We start from the raw sequence: 24517 nt of genomic DNA, 5'->3' as shown, positions 1-24517 counted from the left end.
TACCCAGGAATACAGGTGGGCTGGAAAAGAAGTCATTCGTTTCAAACCCTCCGTTGCTGCAGCTAGAAGATTAAGGCATGATCGTCCGTTTCAAGGATCAGCGCGGACACGTTAGTGGTGTACAACCGTTGTAGATCAATGAGATGACTTTGACCGAGAGATATATCAAGATTGATTAGTAGACAGAGTAGAATAAAACGTTCAACCACGTAGTATAGAAGTAGAAATGCAAATGAAGTTGAACCTGGGAACTTCTGTAGTTCGACGGTGGGGAATCTGCAACCAATCAGAATTCCCGGGGTTGCCGAGACGCGCCCGACCCAAACATTCCGACTTTGCTCCAAAACAAACCAGCTCCAACCTTCAACCTCACTCTTTTACTCTCAGAATGCCTCCAAATAACAGAGATTCTGGGTTGAATGACGATTCATTTTCGCTTACCAATTTGGACGACGAAATCATGGGCACCTCGACACGACGTGTCGATCAGGAGGAGCTTGACTACGATATCAACACATCAACTCTTGACCGTGCTTTCCCCGAATTTTCGCAAATACAGACATCTGAGGAGGAGGAACAGGAATTAGACGATCTATCACATAGCGACCTTGATATGTCCGTCGAGGTGGGACGCGGTGCTGGCAAACCAGCACGCGACGATTCACGTAGCTCGATGATGAGCTTCGAGAACAGTGTACGCTCTTCGTCCCCCGCGATACGTGTTGAATACCCCACGCCACAAAAGTCAGCTGCCGCTACGCGTCCATCGCGTCGTGCAGTCAGTGAAAATTTACGAAAGAACGCCCAAGTGCGACGAGCCACCCAGGCTCAGAAAGAAATAATGAGCCCGCAAGTCTCCAAGTCTCAACGCGACCAGCGACGGACATTCTCCGATATGCACGCCAAAGTGCGTGACAGCTACGAGGGTTCATTTTTGGGAGACGAACGACCTGCCCCTATCCCCACGAAAACGCGTTCGACGCGTTTTGGAAACGCAAACACTTCTCAGGAGATTGCAGACGCAATTGAGCGAGCTTCAAGGGAAGCCTACGCGAAGGAACTCCGAAAATCGGCTTCCAACACTGCAGGAACTCCCCGAAAAAGCAGTGCCAACGCAACCAACACCAACACTATTGGCGACACCATGACCCACCAATCCTTCCTTCTTCCCGATCTCCCTAACATCTCCGAACTTGTTTCCGGTGTATATGAAGATGGTACACCTGTTTACTCCAGACAGGGCAAGATGCGCTCTACTCGTTTTGTTTCCCCGCTTCATGATCATACAGACGTGTCTCTTCCCCACGAGCACATGCCATTAGATGCAGTGCCCGTCCCCGAAGATGAGAAGGCCTTATTTGTTCATCTGAGACTACTTCAGGATAAAGTGGCAGAGCTGGAGATGTTCAAGTCTGAAGCAGAGAAAAGAATGGACAGTTACCGCCAGGAGAATTCATCTTTGAAGGCGAACAGACTTCGTCAATCATCAGCGAAGTACGAATCAGACGACAATGCGCACAAAAAGGGGTCCAAGCGCCTCGAAAATGAGAACCAAAAGTTAGACGCAGCCAATCTTGCTTTACAAAACCAGTTGGACATCGCCGATCGAAAGGCCCAGGTCCAAGAGTCTGCCATCAAGCGCCTTAACCATGACAGAGAGTCGGCTATCTCACAACTTGGAGCCGCTTATCTCGAAACTCGAGAGCTTAAGGCCGAGAATGAAGAATTGCGACAGGAAAATGCGGATCTCAAGTCCCAGATCAGCCGTCTCTCGGGCCGCAAGGCTCGTGAACAGGACACTGTCGAGTCGGAAGCCAGTTCGGCCGTGTCTGATGATGTCGATGACAGCCAACCTTACACCGAGCGCAGTACAGACTTAAGTCGGAGCACCAGGGATATTACATCCAAAAGCAACCGCTCCACCACAAGAGCCAGACGCCAGGATGACTCCCGCTCCAAGGTGTCTACTCAAGTGGACAAGGAAATTTCTCGCATCGAAAAGGAACGTGCTGATGAGGCTCTCTTCTCTATTGAGATGCGGGCTTCAAACTCTAAGCCATCAAAATCAGCTGTGTCTCGTTCTTCCGAATCAAAGAGCTCTCGGAAACAACCTAGCACGAGCAAACAGCGCGTGAAGCGAGTCATAGTTGAAGAGGTGACTGGGCCGGAGGTGTCCGAGCAGACCAAGGCTTCATCTGAAGCAGACGTTACCTTATTGAGTGTTATTGATGAACATGAAATCTCTCGCCTACGCAAGACATTGGAAGAAGAAAGATTGATGCGCAAGCAGCGACGTTCGAGCGCTCCTAAGGAATCCAACCCCGCAGAGACCGTCAACTCGACCAGACAGAGCATTTTGAAAACCCCTGCCCCTCGCAAGTCATCTCTTCGCGAATCCAAGGTAGAAATCCCTCGCCCAGCCTCGGCTACTGGGGATATCACAACTGCCTCAAAGGCAAATACCCATGGAGACAGAAGTCTCACAGTACCCATTGCAGAGCGTTCCCGGCGCCATTCAGAAAATTCGTTGCCCGCAACATCCCAGCGCAAGAAGCAGCGAAATGCCGCTGACATGACCTCCGCTTTCATCCTTCCTGATATCACCCTTCACCATGTCGACCTGGCAGCGGCTGATCCATCCAAGCTGCCACAAGCCACCCAAAAAGCATTGGATAGCGTTGCTCGACACAATGGACAGAACTGCACTGTTTGCAAGGGTCACTCCACTGACGGCACCTGCAGCCACGAGCCCGTGAAGGTCACCAAACCCATTCCTGTGTCAGAACGTATGCCTGAGCCATCCGTCTGGAATGAAGAACCAACTATGCGCCCCTCGCAACCCCCTGCCGTCGCCCTTGCTACTGTTCTCAAGGGCCTGGAGGATGAACTTTCCCACCTGAAGATGCAACTGGCTACATACCAAAGCGCCTATAACAAGCTTGACGCATCGCTCGGCAAGCGCCCGCGCAAGACCCTGCAAGAAAAGATCGACAAAATCTTCAAGGACATTGATATGAAGTCCGATCAAATATACGCTCTCTACGATGTTTTGGAGGGCCAAAAGCAAGATGGCTGTGAGATGACCGAGCACGAAATGGAAGCGACTCTTGAGTCAATTGGAATTGATGTCGGCATGTCCCATGCACCTGATGTTACCGGTACTACCGACAAGTCTTCTCGTCACGGCCAGATTGACCTGGAAGATGAAGAGGATTTGCCCTGGGAGGGCATTGAGAGCACTGCTGAGATGACTGGCCACCTTTCTCTCGGCGGTCACTGAGCTGATTATTGCATTGCATTGCGTCTGTCGATATTTTTCGAGTACTTTGCTGCTACTTTGGCGCTGTTTTATGGAGTTGGGTTCAATCTGTATGTTTACTTTTGATTGGGTAATCGATTGTTGGTTAGGTAGTTCTTGATACTCAAATGTCATTGCGGCCGTATCATGGCCTTGGAAATAAATTCTTCTATCTCTTTTTCAATATAGCGTAAACCTCATCTTTCAGATTATTTAGTCTTGTATTGTCTGTATCATGTTCAACATCCTGCCAAGTTTCATTCTTTGTGTGATGGTAATACCATATGCAGTGGCTGGGATACCCCGAGCGAACATAAGAAAAAAAAAAACGCCATCGCTATGCTCAGTAGCTAAAAACAATCCAAATACCATGCCCCCAAATCTGCCGAAACCCAAGTCGAATTAGAGTTCAAGCAGTATTTTCTCCACTAGCAGCAGCCATAGCAGCACCCTCTGAAGCCGTCGACTTCGAGATATTCGCAGCATCTCGCTGAGATATTTCCTCCCCGACAAAGCAGCTCAGCCCGGCAAAAGCCTCAAGCAGCGTGCGCGAGTAGTATTCACGCAAATCATAACCACCAGCTAGCATCCGCGCATCATTGCGAATAGGATCAAGATACTGCGACGGGTAATACGACTGGAGAGAATAGTAATCGCGCTTTTCGGGCACATAACCCATAAACGGATCATACGGCTTCTCCGGCTCGGGCGTGATGATCTTGCGCAGACCCTTGACAAGCCCTGTATCCGTCACACCAGCATGATCCACCGTGGAAAGATTTGTCCCGCGCTTGGTTTCCAACCGCAGCGCAGCCTGTTTCTGTCGAATGCGTTCTTCCTCGCTGCGGCGCGCGGACGACTTCTTGAGCAGCACCTTGTGTCCTTCGCGCGCGATGGCCGCAGCATCCGTCGATGAGCCGGAGGCGAGCCTTGAGAGGAAATCCTCGCGTCCGGCTTGGATCTCGCGCCGCTCGGTCTCATATTCCTGGCGTGCTGCTTGGCGGCGAAGTCGGGCTTCTTCTTGTTCGAGGGTCATGCGGGCTTGGAATGAGGAGGCTTCCTCGGCTTCGATAGCTTGGTTTGTGCGGATTGATTGCATGTTTTCTGCTGCGTATTTTTGGAGCTGGGCTTCGGTTTTCGCCACGTCGATGCGGCTTACTAGGTTCGCAATTATGTCCTCCCTTTGTTCGAGGAAGTCGTCATATGCACGTTTTGAGTCGAACTCTTCTTCGCGGCGGTTCAAGCTAATTGAGATAAACTGTTAGTCCTTGCAAGATCACAGGTACTTCGTTGTGCTTGGCAAGAGACTTACATGTGCATCACACGCCGCCGGATATCTACTTCTCTTTCCACCCCGATGTCTTCGAATGTCTGCTTGCGGAACCGATTTTTGCGCAGTGTTTTGCGACATCCAGCTACCGGACAGTTTGCAGGTCCAGATGAGAAAATGCGATCCACGCACGACTCGCACATCTTGTGGTAGCATTCCGGGTTGATGAGAAAGCGCATGTCCGGGTTGAGGTATCGGGACGATTTGCAAACGGGGCAAACCTCTGTGAAATTAGATGGTTAGCACTCGCATAATGACAAAGCTGAACAAAAGCTTACCGTCTTCATCACGGCGAGAAGCCGCATCGGAGGCCATGTTGAAAGTAAAGTGACGTGGGAGAGATGGACCACGGACTGGGCTGAGGCTGATAAGCAACTCACGTGCACGGGCCACATCCTCGTCACTTTTTTTTTGCGACTTTTTCTTTTTGCCTCCGGCGGTAACCCTCTCTTTGCTACATTTTATTCAATTGACATTGTCAGTACGAAGCTGGCACTCTGGACAATTATGGGAATACCGAACCCAAACCTCGACGCTCTCGAAGAGCAGCGCCTCGCGCTTGAAGAAAACATCCTCCAACTTCAGAAATCGCTTTACCACTGGCGAACCTGGGAAGCGGAATACGACGGAGTCCGTGAGGAGATAAACAATCTAGAAGATGACGCCAACACGGATGAATTCCTACTTGTGGCCCAGGAATTTGGCGGCACGCTGGTGGATCAGAAGGAAATGCAGACAATACTCGGTTCGCAAGGCGTGACGCGGTCTCGCGGGCAGGTGGTAGATCTTCTTGGAAGACGGATCGACTACGTGCAGCAGAATGTTGCGACCATGGAGAAGAGGCTTTCTAAGGCCCAAAATGAGCTAGACGCTTTGATCTTGAATGATCAGCCTCCACTGCAGGACGGTGCGGAGTTCCCGATGCAGGAAATTATGGAGGAGCTTGATGAAGATGGAAACGTCGTCTCGAGCAAGATCAATACGCCTGGAAACGACGCTACAGAATTGCTGGATGTGCTGAAGAAGGCTGGTGTCAAGGATATCCCAGAGACTCATGTGCCAGAGGAGACTGCCATAGCTCCCGCCGATGCTACACGTGAAGGCGCAGGGAATGAGCCGACTAGCTTAGAAGCTGCAGATCAGCAGAACGATTCCTCGAGCGACCACAATGTGATCACAGAGCCAAATGGCGCATCTCTGAAGTTCTCTCAACCTCAGTCTGTGGTGACTGCGGAAGATCGTATGCAGCCGCCTGTCACGGACGTGAATGAATCTGCAGAAGAAGCAAGACTTCGCCGTGAGATGCTCGATTATGGAATTAACGAGGTGGGAGCTATCGTGGCAGAGTTGGAAATGGATGAGTCCGGAAGCGATATTTCCTTTGACGAGGACTACGATTACGACTACGACGCGGAAGAGAACGAAGACGAACACGGCCGCTCTTACACCCGCCTTCCGGCGGAATACCACCAACAGATGATGGAATTAGAGGCCAAACTCAATGCCCGAGGCTTGATGAACATGGGCAAAGATACCCAGACGTTCCCCGAGGAAGTCCAGCAAGAGATCGCAGCACCTACTGCGACTGAAACTTCCACCAAAGAGAAGAAACCCAAGAAACGTGTTGCGTTCGCCGATGAACTTGATATCGCACCAGCTCCCACACCCTCAGTTACTGCAGAGAAGGCCCCTGTCCGACAGGCAGAACCTCAGGTGCTTGCTGATTCCATCGTTGAACGGACCAGCCGTGTCCCAGAACCCTCTCCGGCCACCCCTGCTGTTCCCAAGAAGGCGTCGCGATTCAAGAGTGCTCGGGCCGCTGCTCCAGATAGTACTGCTAGCGGATCTGTCACTACCGGGGCGACAATGGCAAATCCGTCAGAAGTCACCGAATCTCGCCTTCGCAAACAAGCCAACACAGCTCCCTCTGTGGTGCCGCCTGTTCTCTTCCCCGCGACTCCAAAGGAGCCCAAACCCTTCTCCGCGGCGATCACTGATATATCAGAGGTCACCGAGAAACCTCCCGGTCCTCAATTCCCACATGACCGAACTCTGGCCGACAAGGTTTTTGAGCGACAGATCAAACCGGGGGCCGTAGTGGCTCCTGAACTGGACGTCTATGACGAAGAGCTTCACCAGAAGCAGATTGCGTCAGAGTTCTTCAATATGCAAAAGCGCATTAACGGGACTAAAGAAGATGAGGAACAGGATATTCTACCTCCTGAAGAAGCTCAACCTAAACGGGTGAGCAAGTTCAAAGCGTCACGAATGGGATAGTTTGTACGAGTTGGCTATGTATTTATCAGGAAAGAAATGTTTGTTTTGTTTGTCTAGTCTCTTGAGTCCCCATCAAAACCCTCCTTTTCTCTCTCTCTCTCTTTCTCTCTCTCTCTTTCTTCTTCTTCTTCTTCCTTTGACCAACGGACTTCCAATTTCTGACGGGTTCACCCTCGGGAAAATACAAGGTGCATACCCCTATCTCCTCGTGAGATGGGAAACCGTGGTATCACCACCAACTGAAGTCCGAGATCAAAAGATGGCTTCTCTGGCTGCACTCCTCAATTCTTTCAGAACAGGAGAGAAAACGTATGTTACTCGTGCTTCTCCTCTGGGGAGGTTCAGAGCAACTACGGGAGTATCGACTGCCTGGGGAATTGATAGATGGAGGTGTGGTTTATTTATTCTCTCTCGACATCCCACTAGCTTAATCTAGAGTGAACGAATGCACCTATGTCTCGGCTTTGCTTCCGCAATTTTCACTTGTCACCTGTCTCAGCGCCATGGCGCATAGTTTCCGTCCTATCTTCATCGTTGCGCTAAGATTGATCCGGCTTTTCTCTAATTACACGACTGCATGTCTTTGACTCAAATAACAATTGACTCTCGGTATTACCATATAATCCCTCATTGTTTATCCAGAGCACACCAAATTGCGACATGACCCCTAGGATATCACCAAAAGAAGTACAACACGACCTCAAAAACAAGTGGTCACGCCTGGTGCAATCTTCTCCAACTTGGCAACCAACTCTGCGAAAAAGGCTTTCTGAAACATAACTCCCTTTCCATCAGTCACGATACAAGATGGACTAAAGAACAGAGTTAGCTGACTTGTTTTTCCGCAGCAGACGCCGACAAACCACTGACCTGTGAACCTGACAGTTTGTCAGATACTGCCCATTGCTTTTCTCGTCAGCCATGATCGCGTGTATCAAAGCACGACTTCCTTCCTCCGTACTACGAGCCAACAGCTTTTCACCAATGCGGAGACCGGCACTGTCTGTTTCCCTCGTCAATTGAGACTTGCAGAAGCTAGGGTTTGGCGTGTTGATGATAATCAGTGGCGCTTTACTCCGTGCAAACTGATACGCAAATGCACGCACGCCGAACAATACCAGCAGCTTTGACAGTGGATATCGACCCATCATATTGGTAGTCTCTTTGTTGTTGAGCGATTCGAAAATACTGCTCTTGTAATGAGGATCCAGTTGTCCAAGAGAAGCGATATAATGCAGAGCCGAGTTTGGGATGGTGATGCGAGGTGTGATATTGAACTTGGAAGCTGAATCTCGCAGTTTGGGAACCAGTAAGGCAACAAGCAAGAAGGTGTTGACCACGTTGACGGTGATGGTTCTCTCGTCCTCCTCCGATACAATAAATGTATTGGTAGCCAGCCCGGCATTCGCTAACAGAGCATCAAGGCGCGGTAGAACAGCAGCACGGCTAGCAAAGCTTTTGACCGAGGCATAGCTATCCATGTCCAGCAGCCACACCTCGACTGAGCTTTCTTCGCGGCCGGTGGATTTCAATAGTTCTTGTCTCGCAGCCTCGCCTTTCTTCAGATCGCGTACGGCCATGATCAACTTCTCCACACCTAGGCGCAACAGGTGGCGGCTGGCCTCGAGACCGAGTCCTTGGTTTGAACCGGATACGATGACTGTCTGTCCGTTGAGATCACCTTCGGGATAAGGAAGTTGGATGAAGATGTTGGAGAACACCGTTGAGAAGACCCCCTCTAGGGTCGAAAGAACAGACATGGCTATGTCTGGCTAGATTGAATCAGAAGAAAGAAGAATACGACAAGGAGTATCACTGTTCAACAAATCCTTTCCTTGAGGCTTTAAATAAGAAGTTTTCTCGCGGCCGGGCTTATTATAGCCGTCCTTTTATTCTAATTATGTATATCTACGACGTTGAAAGTCGATCATAGGGCTTTATTATCTCCGTCTACTGCGTTTATATTACGCAGGCCAGTCTGTAGTAAAAGGCGTGTAATTTTGACAAGGATGTATCAATACCGTCAAATAACAGTCTAGGCCGGGATGGAGATAATATCTCCGCGTCTCATAGCCCCTTTGTTTTCTATCCTTCGAAATGATCTGTTGAATACGAAAAATAAGTTGAAAGCTTTGCTTGACTATTTGAATCCATGCCTAGAGATGTCTATGAAATTCGAAAAACGAAACCGACCGCCTCTGTCCTGCGAACCATGTCGCACACGGAAGTAAGCATTCATCCCATACTAGATTCCTAGATTCGACCACATAAACTCACGTTCTCTAGGTTGAGATGTAACAGGCTTCTACCCTGTGATACCTGCATTAAACGGAACGTGCAGTCTACGTGTCAGTACGCTGCTAACGCTGTACGCGGCAAGAGCCATACTTCAAGGCAACGTGCCTTGAATGATAGACTGAAGCGTCTCGAAGATTCCATCCAATCATTTGTTGTAGGAAACAATGTCTCACAGGCAGACCCACGGCCACAGGCAGACCCACGGCCACAGTCAGAGGAGAGACATACGATTGATGAAAGTCGAAGCCTTCCTAGGGCTCATGAGGTTCCTGTCGCCATGACTGGGCTGGCTGCAAGCAATGGACCACGTACCGGGGACCAACATCTCCAAGAGAAAGCAATGCCCAGCAATCTTCATGCAAATCAAGGTAGAAACAGTCACGTTGATTCCAGTCACTGGGTTTCTATTTTGGAGGATATCAAGGAAGTTCGAGAAAGTTTGTCTGCCGTTGATCCCTTCTCGCTCATTGAGCCGACAAGGGACGGTGGAAGTGAACACCCTGACTTAAGCCTTTCTGTGGGGTCAGAACATCAATCGAAAATGAAGGATATCCTTGTCTCGCTCCCTACACGTGCTATCTGTGATATGTTGGTGTCCCGGTATTTCAATGCTCGGTACATGGTGTTAGGTGGGCTATAATTTGGAACTACCCTCCGTTATATGTCTGGCTGATTCTATAAAATTGGCAGGTATCGTCCACTCGGGAAAATTTCAGGATGAAGTGAGTCACATCTTTGTCTTAAACATCCATTTTGGAGCTACTTGACCAAATGTCGCTTATCCCGACTGACTCGGGATAGTATGCAGAATTTTGGAAATCGCCGGAAAAGACACCTGTGCTTTGGGTCGCGCTTCTCTTCGGTATACTCAGTGTATCAGTCCACCTTCGCCTGAAAGTGAACACGGACGGAACATTGAATGGTTCAATTCCACCGCCTGGTATCCTCCAACAGAAGGCGGCACAGTGTCTTACACTGGGAGGGTATAAAACAGCCAAGGCTTATGCCTTAGAGGCATTGCTCCTGTATACTCAGAGTGGCTTTTTGAGCGACATGAAAACCAGTTCCCGACAATGGTTTGATATTGGGATTATGCTCAGACTAGCATTTCGCATGGGCTACCACCGTGACCCTAGCACTCTACCAGGGTCTACCACACCATTTGATAGCGAAATGCGACGCCGGGTGTGGCTGCATATCTTCCAGCTGGACGCGCTCTTAAGCTTCCAAATAGGCCTTCCAAGTATGATACCGGCTGAGTGCTGTGATACCCATGTTCCCAGGAACCTATACGACGCCGATCTTCATGTTGGGATGTCGGCATTGCCTCCGTCTCGGCCGTCTTCAGAATACACTCCTATCCTCTATAGTATCTCCAAGGCCGGTGTAATGAGCATCTTCAAAAAGATTGTTGCACATACAATTTCACTTGCAACGCCATCTCACAGCAGAACCATCACTTTGGATGCCGAGATGAGAGGCGCCTACACTCTGGTTCCTGACTTCCTTAAACGGAGAGACATCAGTCAATCTCTCATGGACTCATCCGAGGTGATCCTGAACCGATGTACGATCGAACTCCTGTACCTGAAAGGACTCGTGGTCCTGCACCGGCGGTATATCCGGTACGAGCATCAAGACGCCAAATCCGAGCTTTCACGAGGCTTTTGTGTGGAAGCCGCTCTTGAAATTCTTGCCCGCCAAGAAGACATGCATCAAGCATTCCAGCCTGGTGGCCGTCTACAAGAGGACCAGTGGATGATTTCATCGCACACAATCTATGATTTCCTCTTAGCTGCAATGGTCATCTGTCTGGATCTATCCGTGCGTCTCGAATCTCATACGACGGCGTTTATAGCCGAGGGCGCAGACCACAGCTTTGTTTCGCGAGAGATAGTTGCACTGAAGACCTCCCAAAAGATTTGGGCTGCTGATAGCCATCGCTCGCAGGAATCTCGCATTGCATCGCTTGCGCTGGACTTGATGGCCCGTAAGGTGGCTGAACGTCAGGCTATCTTCTCATACAATGATGCTACGTTCATGGACGTTCCTCGAGGGCTGAACCTAGAGCTGCCCTATATGGAACCAATGTCGGAAATGATTGATGGCTCAGAGACACTTGACTGGGTAAGTCCTTTCGCGGAGGCTCAATAATGAATTGATTATGATTAGTATCTGACTATCTTCCTCTCTCCTAGCTCTTGTTGGACCAATATTTCCAGAATTCTGGTCTCGAGGCGTCTCATGTTGACCCGAGCAACGGGATGAGTGGGTTCTTAACGGATGATCCTGGAGCATTTGACCCTTGTGCGTAGCATCAGCTACAATTTCGAAGTAGTTGTCTCAGAAATAGGAAGCAAAGCTGTCTCACTACTTGTGCTTTTCCGAAATCTCAATCTCACTACACCTTTGGCTTCAAAGTGTGCTGTGCAAAATCCAATTAATAATTTTGTACATTGGATTGGGGATGACTGCTTGTCTCTATGCATGCAATGAAATACCTCATCGATTCGTCGAAAAAAATAACAGGGGCATCATCGTGACAGGGTCATGTAGATGAACATTAGAAAGGCCGGAAAATAGATGCATGCATGGCATACTACATATTCACAAGGTCATCCTCGAGTTTCTGTGCCAGGTACAAAGTGCACCTAGACGGAAACCAACCATGACGACCAGTATGTGCAGAAAAATGGCAATGGTCTGGGTTCGAATGCTGTGTGTTGTTAAAGTAAGTGCCGCAGAGAGGAGGAGAGGGTAAAGTATCCAGGGGTTGACGGCCAGCGGCGAGCATGGATGAAGAAGGGATGTTATCTTGACGAGGAATAGAGTGAGTTGCAAGACAGGCGAGAATGCGAATGGGCTCCAAGATTCCAAGGAATTCAGGATGGGGAAGCGGCTTGGTGGGGGTGGAAGCAGATGATGTTGAGGAATTTGTTGAGATTGGTTATCGAGGGATGATGTTGATTCCCGAGTGGGTTGGGCTGGAGATGACGTTGATGAAGCGGAGTAGCGATGCCGGACAATCATTTCCCGGTCCGGGCCTAAAGGAAGGCCCTCCTCTGGTTTGGGATCGGACACAGGAGCCGCATTGCTTCGAAAATGATTGGAGTCAGGTATCGAGTCACGTCGGAAGGATGTTGGATTGCGGCGCAGCTTTTTGGTGGGGGATAGTGTTCGCTCTACTGATTGCTGTTGGCTATCTAACGGGCGAATTCGAGACCCAGGCAGGTCGGAGCCTCCCGTGCTGGATTTCCTGAAGCGGAAGTTTTCATTTGAATTGGCACCGACTTGTATGCCATTTAACACGTCGTCTGCTGAGGGTCGTCTGGCAGGATCAACCGAGAGCAAGCGCTCTAAGAACCGATAGAGCTTTTCAGGAAGATCGGAGCGGATAGCTCTTGCGTGGTCAAATCCAGCCCAGCTGGTGATCTCTGCACGGAGTTGATCCAAATCCTCCTTTTCTTCGTTTATGAGATCAGCATTCGCGTATGGAAGAGCTGCAAAACATAGGAAGTAAAGGATCATCCCGAGGGAAAAGATATCTGATTTGAACGTAAAATTGCCAAATGGACCGTCAGGATATTCTTGGCGAAGAACTTCGGGTGCACAGTATGAAAGAGTACCGGTTGCACCAGTCGACTGGCGCATTGCATTTTGAGACTGCACTTCACCGAAGTCGCTGACCAGAACTCTAATACCATCACCGGTCTCATGGAGTAGGCAGTTGTGTGGCTTCAGGTCTCGATGGATATATCCATTGGCGTGGAGATAACGGAGTCCAGAGGTGATATCACGGAAGAAAGAATAGATCTCATCTAGCTGAAGTGTGCGAGCTCCTCCCAGTTTGGTTCGAGGCTCCGGTTCGCCTTTGGATTTGCGGCGTAGGCGGTCCTTCAATTGTTGTGCAGTGGTCGAGGTCTGAACAGAACCACAGATGTAATCATGCAAATCACCCGCATTGCAGTATTGCTGTAGAATAAATGCGCAAGGCACACTAGGACCAAAATTGCTTATCTTGGCATTTTCCAGCCAGACATGACGGTACGAGACAAGATTCTGGTGCGAGAGATGCTGCAACAGCTGCACCTCACCCAGAACCTTTTCCAGCCACTCATGATCGTCACCGACAGGCACACGCTTGCAGGCATAATGTCCAAGTGACACACTATCCAGGACATGCTTCACTAGTAGCACCACACCTTTTCCACCTCTGCCTAACACTCGTTCCTCCACAAAGAATCTCTTAAAGTAATCTGGACTGAATGCTGCAGAGGAAATTCCCTGTGGGGATGGCTGGGGTGAAGAGGTAGGTCCAGCGGTCGTGTTATTGACAGGACCACGTGGGAGTGCGGGCTGAACAAGGCGATGGCGTGGAGAAGGAGGAGTCGAGGATGTTGCGGAGCTGGGGAGGCTATTGTTGAGCATGTGAAAGTAGTTTGGGTTAACGAATTCCCCTTGGGATTCATTATCCCCATGTTGTTCTCTACCATTATCGTGCATTGAGCGATGACAAAATGGGCAGTTGGCTAGCTCCAGATTGTCATTGTTCGTGTCTGACGTATTGCGAAGAACGAGCTGTTGCGAATCATGGTCAAAGACAACCACTGAGTCATTGTGCCGCCTATCCACAATTAGATAACTAGTAGGACAAAGTTGAAGACCACTTACAGAACAACATCGAGGTTTCCCCCATTATATGGAATCATAGACATATCGGCGGGCATTCTGGCATGAATGTGAGGGGATTGACAATGGGCGAGTTATCGATGACGATGTAGATCTGGGGGGAGGCGGTGAGGGTACAGTAGTCGATAGTGCGTTAGTGGAACAAATCCTGACTTTCTTATATTTTCCTTGCCTTTGCTACATTTCTTGTTTGTTCTTTTTGAATGGAATAAAAATGGTGCTCGATTCTACTTCCTCGAAAACTCGAAATCGCAAACAAAGCGATCCGGGGTCTTAGAATCGAAACAGCAACACTAACAGACTAGGCTGATCTATGAGTGGGGTACTCCGTACAGCTTACAGTGAACCCACACAGCCATTGATAAATATCTCAATCGAACATCTCAATTAATACACACCCGAACTCCCAATCTGGTTTGAATCCCAATGGATCCAATCTCTATCACTGGTCTTGTGATAGAGGTCAGTCATGTGCTGTCGAGCTTGGTTCGATATGCCAAAGCAGTGCAGACTGCAAAATCCGAAGTGCGAAAACTCACCGAAGAACTCTTTGCTTTAAAAGGGATTTTGGAACACTTGGCGGCACAGATAGATGATATCCCCAAATGGCAGGAATCAGAGGCAAGCCAATTTGATCGAGATGTCATGGCAAGAGTGCTGCATACAACAAATGAATTCCTTCAATCTTTGCTCATGGGCTTGGAGGTGTCCGAGACCAAGTTTAAGCGCCTTAAGCAAACTCTGAAATGGCCTTTTACTCAGACGGAAGTCAGCGAGCATCTGATCCGTCTCGAAAGAGTCAAATCGTGGTTGATACTGGTTCTTATTGCAGATCATAAATCGGTGGATCGGGAGATGCAGCATGAGATTCGTGATCTGACAAACACATTGAGAGAAGACTTGCAGATTCGAGTACAAGAGCGGAACAGATTAGCAAACAGAGAGCTACTGCAATGGATAGCTCCTGTGAACCCCGAAAGCTCTCATCTACGGGCCTCAGAAAGACATAGGAATGGGACTGGTAGATGGTTTGTCGACGGTCATTTGAAGACGTTCCTCGATCAAGACGAACGTCGAGCTTTCTTCCTCGTAGGAAAATGTATGTACCCAGTTTGACTGCTAAGAAAGTTCACTGATATAGTATTGAAGCCGGAACTGGAAAAACCACACTGTTGTAAGTTTCGTTCAGAAATCTGGTTGCTTCTCATATCTGACCTTCGCTAGTGCACAAGTTGCCAACAAGCTTACTTATATGGCTTCCCAAGGTCAATCCATATATCCTGCTTACTTCTACTGCACCATTAGCGATTTTGCCTCTCAGGATGCAAGAAATGTTCTAGGATCACTTGTGGCACAGCTTTCGGGGATAGTCCCTTCAATATTGGACGAGGTCAGGTCTATCTACAACAAAGGCCCAAAGAATCAGGCACACAGGTTCCCTATCGAATTACCTGTGCTCGAAGCTGCCATCGTCAAGTCCGCCTCCGAGAAGACAAGGGTTGTCCTTTTGGTTGATGCAATCAACGAAAGCCATGATATGCAGCTTCTTGAAGCTTCCCTTCTCAAGCTTGCCAGTCTGTCCACGAACATCCGCGTGCTTATAACTACTACAAACACCATGAGTTCCATCAAGCACGACAATGTATCTGTTTTGAACATAAGTGGAAAGTCACGAGGGGATATTGATGCCTTTGTCAAATACCGACTTGAAGCTGATGACACGTTGAGGAATCTGGCACCGGAGTTTCAAGCGGAAATTGAACACACTCTTTGCCGAAATGCCGACGGATCGTTAGTATATATCGATATTACTATGCTTTCTGTGACCTAATGATTCCTGTGTAGATTCCGCTGGGTTCAGCTCTCATTGGACAACCTGAGCGCGCAGCGATCTGTAAGGGCGATGCGACAGGCCTTGAAGAAACTCCCAAGTACTTTACGCGAGACATATGCAAATATGTTGGAAAGAATTGCCCCTGACGACTGGAAGATTGCCCGCGAGGCCCTCTTTTGGCTCAGCTTCACTAAATTGCCTCTTAATTTGAGATGTCTTAACGAAATCGTGGTCGTGGACGAGACAAGCATGACACTGGATGAGGATATGATGCTTGTTCCTCCGCATATTCTTCTTGAAATATGTCAAGGACTCATCACTGAGGACCCGCATGGCTGTCTTAATCTCGCGCATGCGTCTGTGAAGGACTTCCTAACGTCTGATTGGATTCGCTCATCTCGAGTCCAATATTTCGCTCTAGATCCTAAAACTGCAGACCTGAAAGCCATGCACAGCTGTCTCACGTACCTGTGTCTCGATAATTTTGCACAAGGATACCTGGCATGCCCCGAAAACCCAGCCAAGCTACGAGAGGATCATCTTTTCATGTCTTACGCCGCAAACTTCTGGCCCCAACATGGTGGCGCTTGCGGTTTTGGGGATCCCAAACAAGATATGGTCCATAAATTCTTTGCCACGAGATCTCTTCCTGGCCGGGGCAACTATGGAACGTGGATGCAGACGTTGCTCCGAACAACCGCTGGTTCAAATACAAACGATGCTGTGGCCATTGACAAAACGCATCCTCTCTACTATGCTGCCTCGTTTGGTATGGTTCCAGTTGTCAAGTCTATTCTCGCTTCCGAGCCAGATATCGACATCAATGCTCCTGGTGGCCGGATCGGAGCCACAGCAGTATGGATTGCTAGTCTTCGCTTCAATTTTGAAGTTGTGGATATCCTCCTGCGTGCTGGGGCTGATCCATCAATTCGGGATCCAGGGAGTGGGCTGAATGTGCTTGATCTTTTAAGGATGGTACCGACCCGTCACCGAAGTTACGAGGGTCTTCGGCCCATTTTAGCTCGCCCAGCACCTTGGAAGGTGTTAGAACGCGAAGAGACGAGAAAAAGGATTGAATCTTACAAGCAAATAGGGAGCCAGCTAAATAGTTAGGTCTTGCAACAAGGCATCCAGGCAGGTGGCTGTCTCGTCGGAAGGATTAATTGAAGGTGGAAATGTGTTTTACGGATTGCCCAATCAAGGTAGATTTGACCAAACATGTCGCTATTTTCTGCCACGCTTTCTCTCCCCAGATTCAACCCGTGGTTAAAGAGCGGAACCATATCCGAACCTCCTACTGTCCGGTGGCTAAGATCGAAATGTAGAGAAACATGTAAGATCCTAACTACGATTACTCTGAAGGATTACTCTGAAGATGGCTTAAGTAGAAAGAATTTTCATTCATTTTGATTCCTCATCGAATCGGGTATCTGAGTTGGAGCTGGTGACGAAAAAACACCAAAACGCCTGGGGTTGTACGAATCATGTACTGGGATGCTCACGATTGACGTGGCTTTTGCGTCGCAGGCACTCTTCAGGCCTGGGCGACATATCGCATATCGCAGGACAGGCGTCAGACTTCTGTGCGATGAAACACATGCCAAATGCCGGTGGAGAGCCAAGTCCGCTGAATGCGGAGATGGGGAGAAATGAGCCGGTTGGAGGCTCTGTTTCAAGAGCTACATAGCCGATCTCATGGCGATCGACTGTCTGTCTCTCGTGGAGCGGGATATGATAGGGATGATACTCGTGCCTTAGAAAACACCGATGGATCAATCACTCCTCGCCACTCTCCACGTCGCTGACCTCCAAGTTGGCGATCGAATCGTTATCGCTGTCGTCGGAGTCGACGGTCTCGTCCTGGGGAGCCTCGGACTCGGCCTCAGCGTCCTTAGTAGCAGGCTCGTTGTTTTCATCCAACTTGCGCTTACGGGGCATCTCGCCAAGTGCACCTTCACGGCCCTTGACACCTTGCTCGTCCTTTTCACCGTTCTCACCCTTGCCGGTACCCTTAGGTGGGGGTGTGTACCAAGGGATCTTTCCGCGAAGGAAGTCGTTGATCACCATCTTAGCGACTCCATCCAAATCGGCTTCACCTCCCTTGAGGAGACGACCACCCTGGCGAGCAAGAAGCGCAAGCCAGTCGAGGTAGTTCTCCTGGTGCTTGATACCGTAGGTACGCTCAAGGTGACGGGGCAAAACACGGCGGAGAACAGCCGGGATGTATTGCTCTGGATTGTGAACGTTTTCCACTCTGCAGACTCCACGGAGAAGAATGTCCTCCTCGGTATCGTTGACGTTAGGCGGGACCACACCAGGGCAATCGATGAGGTAAATTCTCTTCATCAAGGTGATGTACTGCCACACCTTGGTTTCACCCGGAATGGGAGCAACTGTGCACACTTTCTTGGCTCGGAGAGTGTTGATGACAGAAGACTTGCCCGTGTTAGGGTAGCCAATCAAGCCAACAGACACTTGCTTGCGCTCGGAATGAAGGGACGAGAACTGGCGAAGCAGTGAGATCAAAGAACCCTTGCCGAAAGAGTTGTTGATATTGGCATGGAAAGCAAGACAAGGGTAGTCCTTGGAAAGATGACGAACCCAAGCGGCCTAGTCAAAGATGCAAAGTTAGCAATCAGTCACCAGCAATGAATGAAACATTGTGTCGAAGCAGTAATGTGTGGGATGTTACTAAGAAATTCTGCTACAATGCCACCAAAAAAAGGCAGAAGCAGACTTCTACTCAAAAACAAAACACAGCTGGCCCTTGCGACAGGCTTTCAAGACGAAAGCAAGTCAACCTAGGTTCATAACGAAATTCGGTGCGGGCCAGTGTTAATATACCAAAGCTGTAACAGACGGAATTCCATTGAAACAAGCACAACCGAAGTCGTGCACGACCGAAGTCGCAGGAAGAGGCCTTGACTTAGCGATGGAACGGGGGGATAACAGGAAATGGCAGGAAAGCAATAAAAACAATAACAGAGTGATAAGAAGAGGCAGCGAAGGGTAAACGATAAAACTTACAGCAACGCCAGTGGGGACGAGATCGCACTTATTCAAAACGAAGATCAAGTGCTTGTGGGGTGCCTCCTCGCGAATGTATTTCTCAACACTTCTGCAACGAGTACCCTCGGGATCACGAGAATCCAGAACATGGATGATGACATCGGAAGAATCGATAACCTTGTAAAGTTCGTTCCAGATACGCTTGCTCTGACCCTTGGAGAAAACAGATTCACGAGAGGTGGTGAGAAGACCCAGGTCTTCAGTCGCGGCAGTGTCGTCACCGCGAACGATGGCGCTTCCATCGGCGTGAGTTCCCTCGTCGTTCTTTTCGATGTAGCTGTCCTGCAACTTGGCTGTCTGGCCAGCGAGGTCTTCAAGCGATGACACACCAAGCTTGACCCGCTTGCGCTGAGCCTTGGGGCCGAATGTATCATTGAAAGGAGAAGTCTCAATGGCCATCTTAGCCTGGTGCTGCTTCAGGCCGTTGACCTTGTCATTGTCCCGAATCAAGCTCATGGGGAGCTTGTTGGTCTTCAGAAGGACTTGGTACGGATCGGCAGCACGCTCAGCCACAGCCTCACGGAACGAGCTCAGAGCCTCTTGTGAAATAACACGCGAATTAGCAAACCATTTACGGTTTGGCTCGATGCGGGCTGTTGGCAACTCTTTAGATTGATAACTCGCAGCGACTGTGATATCACCCTGTGCGTTACGGCGAGGTGTGCCATCCTTGAACATGTTCAAGGTCTTGAGTTTCTTGGCATCGCTGGCAGGCGAATCAGTATTGGTTATCCAAGCATGGTAGTGATTCTGGCTGAGGATGAACATACCGGTAAAAATTTTCACCCTTGGTTTTGACATTTGCCATGCCATCGTTGGGCTTCCCCTGCCGCACTTTACGAGCGGCCTCCTTCTTTCCTGTACCCATGATAACGGTTGTGGATTGAAGTGTGAATGGAGAAATAAGTGCCTGACGAAAAAAAATCGAAGGCAAGACCAAACACGAAGAGTGGCAGAGTGCAAAGAGAAGAAGAAGAAAAATAAAAGGCGGCGAGAGAATTATTTTTTTTTGGCGCCAAGACATTACCGTGCACGGACCAAGGGAAAATCGCTTCTTGTTTCTTCCGACTTGCTCGACCGCGTATCCTCCTTATTATATGGTAATCAAAGTCAGGCTACATCTCGGTTCAATTGAAGGTCGTGTCATTGGCCTTTGACTCGATAATTCACTTTGCAATAACCCACTGCCTATTCTATCACTCCACGGAGTGACAGGGTTGAATTGCGCCGCATGTCTGTCCTCCGCAACAGCCGGACTGCCACAGTGCAGGTCCGTGGATTTGCTTCCTCCTCCAATCTTCGAGTCGGACCAGAATCCCCTCACTTTATCGATGTGCCGAAGATCATTCAGCCCACCAACCCCCGCAAACCTCATGTCAGGGGTACACTACCCGTGCCTCGCGAGCTCTTCCCTGCCCGCCGAGCGGACAAGCCCCGGATACAATATCTCAATGCAGCCACACAACTCCCCAAGTCGGAGCGTGTAGTGAGCCTCAAGAGCAGCAACCCCGAGAAGCAGGAATGGAAGCACAAGATGGCCGATCTGCGGAGACAGAACCTGCGGGACGGTTTGCGAGACCTGTACTCGCGCAAAAGGTCCGCAGATTCCCAGACTTTCAGCCGCAGTCTTGAGAGTCAGAATCGGCGGGACCGCATTCTTCAGCAACCCGAGCGTGAGGACGAACGCCTCACTCGGCCATCGACCATTGAGGCGATGATGCCCCACAAACAGCCAGTTTACCCCGACCCCAACCGGGAGGAACGCCTTGCGCTTTCTCGGGCACGTCTGGAAGCCAAGCAGGCACAGAAAGAGGCTGAGCGGAAGGAGAACCTCCAGTCGTTGTATGTGAATGCTCGCACTTTCATTACAACCGAGGAGCAGCTCGCTGCTGAAATTGACCGGGTATTCCCCGAGGGCGAGAACCCGGCGTGGCGCAACGACCACCAGCCCGGCGAGAACATCTGGAACCTGGGTAACCCCCCAACTGTGTACAATCTGGCCAACAAGGCCCGCTCCAACGAGGCCCTTCGCTGGGATATCTCTCAGGACCGTGTTAAGAAACTTGGCGAGGCACTTACTGGGGGTAAAATGCGAGAGTAATCGGGGATTTTCTAGCATCATGTACAATATCTATCAACCTTTCACATTTCAAAGCTCGAATCAAGAGATCCTTTGAGATCCTTCCATTTTTCAAGTCGAGTTCCATGCACATATAATCCGAGCAGAATTAGCCCAGCTCGATGCTGCTGAGAGCTTGTGATTTTCTATATGGTACTGACAAGTCCCTGTATTGTCCCAGACATATTCTGCTCTCAATCGGTGTAAAGTCTAGCAAGACATGTGGAAGCCTTACAGCGCCTCGATAGCGCGGGTCTCTCAAAGGATCTTTGGTGCCGATTTGCTTATCTTGGCTTCTGCTTGTGTGCTGCCCTAGTCCTCGAATGAATGCAGGCCAACAGATCATGACGAAGAAAGGTTAACATGGACATTGGCGTATCTTACTATGACTGCACATGTAACAATGAACAAGAGACACGAAACGACAAGAGGCAAGAACCGACAAGAAACACGAGACAACAACACAGTGGACAAATGGAACAAGACAATATTTGAAGTGGAATCATAACAAGGAAGGAACCTTGAAGAAACAAAGTGTCTGAAGAATTTTCTAAAGAGGACAGAGAGCTATCTCTGTTGTAAGAGCAACAAATTGGCTCGGCGAGCACGCTTTCCAGCTTCTGATGTTCGATGGAGAACTCAAGAAAGTACAGTCTGTTTCCACAGCGGTCGTAGTAGCACTGCCCGCAGGTTTATGCCACCACGACATGCTTCGTGCCATTAGACGGGGAGACCCCAGTCTAGTTTCAGCCTTGACTGGAACGCGTCAAAAATCCATCAGTGCCCTCGGGATATCCCTTGGACAACAGGACCACGATGTGCAATGTGGGCCCGGAGCGGGAATGAGAGAGAAAGAAAGAAGAGAAGGGAAATGGGAGGGAGCAGGTATTTACATTTTGTCGGTGGCTGAAGGCGATGAGGGAATTCGGGTGGATGACGAGTGACCTAAAAGGGAAGGCATCTCAGGTGATTGGGAGGATACAGGCCTAGGCATAGTTGCTGGCTTCTGCTCCAGGGTAAATGCAATGGGAAATGCCAATCCCATACGATCAATCCAAAGTAGCCAGCATCACCTCGCTGCTATTCTTCATCGCACAAACGATCTTCCATATCCGCACCACAATCTTGCCCTGTATTAGTCTGACATATCCTTGCTCTAACAACAAAATGTACGCTTGATGGAGGCGAGCCTACAAAGTGGTCACACTCATTGGCGGAGGTAGGCCCGGAGCATTGTTGGAACAAGAGTTTCCGCACTCAAGATCCACCGAATTACAGACTATATGCCTGCTCTGCAGTACGCTAGCCAATCCCCTTGTCATCTTGATTGCTGAAGCATTGATGCTGGAATCCTGGCAGGCAAACAAGCGGGATGATTCCGGTGGAAAGCCAATTGAGGGATAGCTTTAACTTGAATATACACATTGATGGATGGCCAAATACTATAGAGATGTGTCTAGGTAGTTTCTTCTGGGATCTATTATCGTCACTGGCTCGCTGGCTTGCTCGCTTATTTTATTTGACTAGCATCCATAACCTTGGAACTTGGGACAGTGTGTGATGTAAGCTAACAGCAAAATAGACATCAACTGGAAGTCTTCAAATTATAACATTGAAATACTAAGGTTATCGGCCGTGCTCGAACAAGAAAAGAGCGACAATGCTACAAAGAGCGTAGTAAGCGTCGAGAACAGCATTATACTAATCTCCATGATTGAGGAAGAGATACACTTGCAGGGAAAGCTTCTGCTTTCGGGAAGATCTGCTTTCGAGGAGATCTCTGTAGATCCCCCCGAATCCAGCGGGCAGGGAGCAACATATATTCAACCAGACAACATATATCCGAGTCTTCCGGAAAGACTCGCTATCTGGGCTTTGGGGAATCTGATTTTCAGTTCAGACATGGAGGCAAGGTGCATGTGGTGGTAGGTAGTTTGGGATGGTATATTATAAGATTTGATATGCCCGATAAATGTTGACGGCGGCCACCAGCTGGCATTACTTTCCACTCATTCAAAGCAACATGGAAAGTAAGAAAACTGACTGGAGCATTGTAGGGCTCTTTAGGTCATGACTGTAGCCGAGAGGGCATTTGAACGGCACTTTTTTCCATTCGGGATCTGTTTTGACGTTTAGTAGTACTCAAGTCTCTCCAAAGCTTCCAAAGTTGGATCCACTTCTTAGGGTCGCCGCTATTCTTTGGGCTTTCTGATGTCTTTGTTGATGTCTCTTTTTTTAAAATCAAAACCCGGAGCCCCCTTCTATGCCCCAGTGATTGATGGGCTGGAAAATTATTGGCTCTTGTTCGATGGGTTCGAGCGATTAGGGGAGCTCAAGGGGCTGGACAACCATTATATCCTTAGCACAGTAGAAGATGATGATGGCAATCCACTGATGCCCTTTCTGTTCCCTTTTGGAGACTTCAACATATTTTCCGCGTCGAGCTGGAGGCCTTTCCTCTGGCGGAATTCTCGTGCACAAGCTCTGGAGAAGAGCAGATATAAGTGAAGGAAAATGATGCCACTCTACGGCATTGCTGCACCTAGAGAATGATCCGTCCGGTCTCGTCTAGCGCCAAACCGTGCGACTATCCGCCTTATGCTGTAGGTGGCATAAGTGTTGTGGAGGCTCTGAATCAGATCACCTCTGTCTTTCGATATGGGTCCAAGTCAACTTGGGTGCCTTGTTCATAGAGATCTTCGTCGGCAAATTATTTAGCTCATTCTGATATGTTTCTGGGGTCATCATTGTCAAACATCGAATGTAGAAGAGGTTGATGGTCGACTACCAGCTGGGTAGCGTGCTGTAGTGGATGTAGCTAACGGAAGTGTTAGTTATCAGATCCGTTGATCAGGCAACGGATAACGGTAATAAATACTAATCATAACGTGTGAGAATGCCAGGGAGCCTCTAGAGCTCCATGGGTAAGTATATCGATTGACAAGTGGATAATACTAGATAAAATTGTGTATTGATTTTGATGATATACGTACTGGTGATAAAAGAGTTCCATGGCTGGGGACAAATGTCTAGCCCTGGCCTAAGGCATCCGCCACCAACTGTCATAGTAATATCCTCATATCTTGATCATGTATCTGACACTGCCTTAATGATGCATTAGAAGGCTCAGGAATAATCTCATCACATTCCTCTGTATACGAATAGGTCCAAGATACAGATCATGCTCGCCACGTCCCTTTGGTGCCCAGAAAAAGACAGGCCCGAGTTTTCAAAGCGTGGGAGAAAAGAAAGTGTAACTTAATATCTGGCAACAACAGCAGGTGGCCCAGTGGTAACATGACAATGTGTACCACGAGGGAAGTGCCTAGGATCTTCCACTATCTAGCTGTTCCGGTTCGATCCGTCGAAGCCGCGTTTATTCCCTCTTTTTTTTCCTCCTTAATCTTGTTCCCCATTCCCCCTGTTTTTTACCGTCTTGTTTTATCTTGAATTATGTTCCATCGAGTAAATATACTTCGGATCGGAAGATTAATGCCCCAGGTCCACATTTCACGTGATCTAAGTCCATGTATACAAATATGAGCATATTTTAGTATGTACCTTTGGTCAGAAAGTGTAGGATATAAGGAAGTTTAGCTTAGT

The 24517-nt window shown here is 49.0% G+C and overlaps 9 protein-coding genes across 9 annotated transcripts; 5 read left to right on the top strand and 4 right to left on the bottom strand.

The window, feature by feature from the left end:
* Nucleotides 1-388: 388 nt before the first annotated feature.
* Nucleotides 389-3280, top strand: N7500_003139 (uncharacterized protein; the record flags this gene model as incomplete). The annotated part of the gene is made up of 1 exon (XM_056674285.1): nucleotides 389-3280. The coding sequence occupies one exon, from the start codon at nucleotides 389-391 to the stop codon at nucleotides 3278-3280; it is 2892 nt and encodes a 963-aa protein (XP_056534810.1).
* A 427-nt stretch (nucleotides 3281-3707) lies between these two features.
* Nucleotides 3708-4943, bottom strand: N7500_003138 (TFIIH/NER complex subunit TFB3; the record flags this gene model as incomplete). The annotated part of the gene is made up of 3 exons (XM_056674284.1): nucleotides 3708-4542; nucleotides 4611-4851; nucleotides 4907-4943. 3 exons carry the CDS (start codon nucleotides 4941-4943, stop codon nucleotides 3708-3710), a joined length of 1113 nt encoding a protein of 370 aa, XP_056534809.1.
* A 192-nt stretch (nucleotides 4944-5135) lies between these two features.
* N7500_003137 (prefoldin-like protein) lies at nucleotides 5136-6905 on the top strand (the record flags this gene model as incomplete). Its single annotated transcript, XM_056674283.1, has 1 exon — nucleotides 5136-6905. One exon carries the CDS (start codon nucleotides 5136-5138, stop codon nucleotides 6903-6905), a length of 1770 nt encoding a protein of 589 aa, XP_056534808.1.
* A 700-nt stretch (nucleotides 6906-7605) lies between these two features.
* N7500_003136 (Short-chain dehydrogenase/reductase SDR) lies at nucleotides 7606-8665 on the bottom strand (the record flags this gene model as incomplete). Its single annotated transcript, XM_056674282.1, has 2 exons — nucleotides 7606-7717; nucleotides 7776-8665. The coding sequence occupies 2 exons, from the start codon at nucleotides 8663-8665 to the stop codon at nucleotides 7606-7608; spliced, it is 1002 nt and encodes a 333-aa protein (XP_056534807.1).
* Nucleotides 8666-9067: 402 nt separating this feature from the next.
* Nucleotides 9068-11518, top strand: N7500_003135 (Zn(II)2Cys6 transcription factor; the record flags this gene model as incomplete). The annotated part of the gene is made up of 5 exons (XM_056674281.1): nucleotides 9068-9132; nucleotides 9192-9832; nucleotides 9894-9925; nucleotides 10005-11330; nucleotides 11402-11518. 5 exons carry the CDS (start codon nucleotides 9068-9070, stop codon nucleotides 11516-11518), a joined length of 2181 nt encoding a protein of 726 aa, XP_056534806.1.
* A 292-nt stretch (nucleotides 11519-11810) lies between these two features.
* N7500_003134 (protein kinase IKS1) lies at nucleotides 11811-13930 on the bottom strand (the record flags this gene model as incomplete). Its single annotated transcript, XM_056674280.1, has 2 exons — nucleotides 11811-13827; nucleotides 13875-13930. The coding sequence occupies 2 exons, from the start codon at nucleotides 13928-13930 to the stop codon at nucleotides 11811-11813; spliced, it is 2073 nt and encodes a 690-aa protein (XP_056534805.1).
* Nucleotides 13931-14318: 388 nt separating this feature from the next.
* On the top strand, nucleotides 14319-16839 carry N7500_003133 (NACHT nucleoside triphosphatase; the record flags this gene model as incomplete). The annotated part of the gene is made up of 4 exons (XM_056674279.1): nucleotides 14319-14991; nucleotides 15042-15066; nucleotides 15117-15683; nucleotides 15738-16839. The coding sequence occupies 4 exons, from the start codon at nucleotides 14319-14321 to the stop codon at nucleotides 16837-16839; spliced, it is 2367 nt and encodes a 788-aa protein (XP_056534804.1).
* A 663-nt stretch (nucleotides 16840-17502) lies between these two features.
* N7500_003132 (putative GTPase NOG2) lies at nucleotides 17503-19819 on the bottom strand (the record flags this gene model as incomplete). Its single annotated transcript, XM_056674278.1, has 3 exons — nucleotides 17503-18336; nucleotides 18754-19501; nucleotides 19566-19819. 3 exons carry the CDS (start codon nucleotides 19817-19819, stop codon nucleotides 17503-17505), a joined length of 1836 nt encoding a protein of 611 aa, XP_056534803.1.
* A 207-nt stretch (nucleotides 19820-20026) lies between these two features.
* Nucleotides 20027-20896, top strand: N7500_003131 (uncharacterized protein; the record flags this gene model as incomplete). Its single annotated transcript, XM_056674277.1, has 1 exon — nucleotides 20027-20896. One exon carries the CDS (start codon nucleotides 20027-20029, stop codon nucleotides 20894-20896), a length of 870 nt encoding a protein of 289 aa, XP_056534802.1.
* Nucleotides 20897-24517: the final 3621 nt, after the last annotated feature.

This window comes from Penicillium coprophilum (genome assembly GCF_028826855.1).
Source record: "Penicillium coprophilum strain IBT 35676 chromosome Unknown utg000002l_segment0_segment1, whole genome shotgun sequence".
Taxonomy (NCBI): Eukaryota; Fungi; Ascomycota; class Eurotiomycetes; order Eurotiales; family Aspergillaceae; genus Penicillium; species Penicillium coprophilum.
The sequence above is the reverse complement of the archived record's forward strand: the minus strand, read 5'-3'. Positions and strand labels throughout refer to the sequence as shown.